The sequence below is a fragment of the Corapipo altera genome, unplaced genomic scaffold, assembly GCF_003945725.1.
Source record: "Corapipo altera isolate COAL_440 unplaced genomic scaffold, ASM394572v1 48b, whole genome shotgun sequence".
NCBI classification, from domain to species: Eukaryota; Metazoa; Chordata; class Aves; order Passeriformes; family Pipridae; genus Corapipo; species Corapipo altera.
The window spans coordinates 6,470,886-6,473,952 of record NW_020884884.1 but is presented as its reverse complement, the minus strand read 5'-3'; the positions used below and the strand labels follow the sequence as shown (position 1 = coordinate 6,473,952).

At 63.5% G+C, this 3,067-nt stretch overlaps 1 protein-coding gene across 1 annotated transcript in view; it reads right to left on the bottom strand.

Annotated features, from left to right (window-relative positions):
• PKDCC (protein kinase domain containing, cytoplasmic) overlaps positions 1–567 on the bottom strand; it is a 36,658-nt gene extending 36,091 nt beyond the window's left edge. The window contains exon 1 of the mRNA XM_027641699.1: positions 19–567. Coding sequence (XP_027497500.1) covers positions 19–324 — 306 coding nt within the window. The 5' untranslated portion in view covers positions 325–567. The remainder of the gene's footprint in view (positions 1–18) is intronic.
• Positions 568–3,067: the final 2,500 nt, after the last annotated feature.

Here is a 3,067-nt window from a genome sequence, read left to right as displayed (position 1 = left end):
CGAGGTGCGCGGCGGCGCCAGGTCCATCAGGCGCCGCTCCCGCGGCCGCAGCGGCCGCCGCCCCGCCGCCGCCGCCGCCGCCCGGTGCTGCCGGTAGCGCAGCACCTCCTCGTAGCGCTCGCGGATCTGCCGCGCCAGGGCGGCCTGGCCGCCGCCGATCTCCTCCTCCGGCGGGTAGAGGGGGGCGCCGGGCGGGGAGGGGGGCACCTCATCGCGGGGCGGCGGAGGGTGCTCGGAGCCGGGGATGAAGAGAAGGTTGAGCAGGGTGCCCAGGAGGAAGGCGAGGCAGCAGCCGGCCGCCACCGCCGTCTTCCTGCGCCTCATCGCCACTTCGCTGACGGCTTGTCCAGCCCTTCGGGCTTCTCTCCTTTCGCCCCTTCCCCGGGAACCAGCTCCGAGGCTTTTTTTTTCCTCCTTTTTTTTTCTCCCCTCTTTTTTTTTAACTCCTGGCTATGCCGGCGGCAGAGCGGCCCCGGGCGCTCAGCCGGAGCTCAGCCCCTTACGGCGTGCCCGCATGACACTTGCCTCCCTGCTTTAAAGGCTCTGAAGCACTTATTATTAGCGGGACACGGGGAGGGCGGGGGGGATCCCCGTCCCGCTGCCCCCGCCGACGCGCGCTGATTGACAGCCCGGCCCTTCCCGCGGCCCGGCCGAGCAGCAGGGGGGCCTGGGAAACGTAGTCCCCCGGAGAAGTCCCGCCGGCCGCCGGCGAGCCCGGGAGCCGGGACTACATCTCCCAGGCTCGGCCGAGCCCCCCGGCGGGGAAGGCGCGGAGAGAGGCGGGGCAGGCGGGTGGACTCCCCCCGTCGGGCGCTACCGCCGGGGGCTGCCGGGCAGGGCGGGCCCGGGGCGCTGCCGCCAGGCGGGGTGGGAGCTGTGATGCTTCCTACGCGTGTCCGCGCAGCGCGGAGACAGTCGCCCCGGCAGCGTTTTGTGCGGGATGCTCTTGTGTCCGCCCCCCTTCAGGCAGCCACGGGGTGGGGGGGGTGGGGGGGTGTTGTGCAAGCACCCACGTACCCACAGAGCCACACAAAGGAGGGAGGCTCGATACCTTTTCCCCACCAAAATAAAGCGAAAGGAGGCGGCTGAAGCCGGGAGCTATTGGGTTCGTCATTCGGAGTGAAAATTGCATCGGTCGCGCCCCCTCCAGCCGCGGCACAGGAGAGGAGAGAGGGGATGGGGGTGCGTGTCACCCATTGGAAAGTACAGCCACAAATCACGGGCTCGGCATGGGGTAGCCCCTGCCCTGTTGGAAATGTGAATGGCAGGGGTGAGCGCTAATGACATGGTTATCCATCAAGCCCACATTACGATGCTGTTAGCAACTAATTAACAAATACAATCAGCCCGCGAAACTTCCACAAAGGAGAGACCATCAACAAGAGAAAAGCCGTAAAGAGTCAGGCGAGGCAAAGTTCACCACAATGGAAGCGGGAAATCATTGCCAATAAGGGAAAGGGACGAGACATTTCGGTAATACACATCGGACAGATAGTAAAAAAAAAAAAAAAAAAGGAAACAAAACGAAAAAACCAGCGGCGGTTCCCGGGAACCAGCGAGCTGTGATCGCCAGCGTTTCCTCCAGCGCTGACAGAAAACGGAGCTCATGGAACCTCAGCTGCCGCTGCCGGCGCCCAGACCCGCGGGGAAGCGCCCGGGGACCGGAGGCAGCGGCGAGACCGAGAGGAGGCGGGCGGAGGCAGCCTCGGCAGGGGATGTGGAGACGGACCGTCTCTCCCAGCAGCCTCGGAGCCTTTCTGTCGCTGCTTCCCGAGAGCCCTCCGCAGGCACCGGGAGCACGTCCCACCCGCGGCCCCACACACGGGGTGGGCAAAGGCACGGACTGGTGCGGGACTGGGCGTCCCATCCCCGCGGGACTCCCGAGCCAGGCACTAACCACTGCAGAAAAGTGACGGGAGGGCGCGTAGCACCAATTAAAATAAAAATAACAACTGGGGGATGGGGGGGTGTCTGTACCCGGTGGGGCACCAGGCTCCCGGGTGCCCAGCCCAGCCTCCACGGGCGCTCCGCTCCCGCACCCCGCTGCGGGCCGCCCCGCTGTACTCGCTCCGCCCGCCGGGGCAGTGCTACCTGCCCTCCCCGTGGGTGCGGAGACCACGGGTCGGGGGGAGACACGCTGCGGGTGTTGAAGAGTCGGGTTTTTATGCTTTCTGCAATCCGGGGGGGGGGGGGGGGGGGGCTTTTTTTTTGGAGGAGGAGGAGGAGGGAACAAGGTGTGTTGGGGGTTTTGTCCTTTTGGGGAGGGTTTTTGGTTTTTTGGTTGGTTGGTTTTTTGGGAGTTATTTTGTTTTCTTCTTATTCCTTTGTTTTGTTTTCTTGTAATCGTTTCTGTTCTTATGAAGTGGGAGCAGCGTTTTACCTCTCAGCCGTGCCAAGGCAGCTTGGTTGCGGACTTCCCGAGCCAGCTCGTTCCCGCTGCAGTCAGTGGAATTTCACGGGTGTAGAGCACGCGTTGCAAGCGGGAATATTTTTTTTTCAAAGTAAGCGGGCTCATAACGGTATGATATGAGTTTCCAGAGATGTTGTGACACCTGCAGCCCTCCCTGTTTTGAGTGGGATCCCCCCAATCCCCGCAGGCGACGGGAGGCTCGGGTTGCCTTCCCGCGGTAGGTGTGGGAGATCTGACTGTACCGGACCTCCCCCGCTGCGGAGCCCTTCCTCCCCCGACCCCGGGCAGGGCAGAGGGCTCTTGAAAAGATAACGTGCAATATTACCCAGCCGATCATCCTAAACCGTGCGTTGTAGGCCAAGCCACCGGTGAGGGGGCCACCGGTGCGCTGTCAGCGCGGCGCGCAGAAGGCGCGCGGCCGCCGCGCAACCCGCCGTCCTGCACGTCCTCCGGGGAAATCCCGGCGATTTGCCCGTGCGCTTCAAACTTGCAAGGTCGGCTGGATTTACGGCTTGGTTGATAGGAGCCAACACGTTCTATTATTGCACAGATAGAGGCAGAATACAGTCGGCGCGGTTGTGCAAGCCGACAGAGGAGGTGGCCCTGGAATCGTTACCAGCAAGTGGTGTGAGCTCAGTGGAATATTGCTTACAGGCC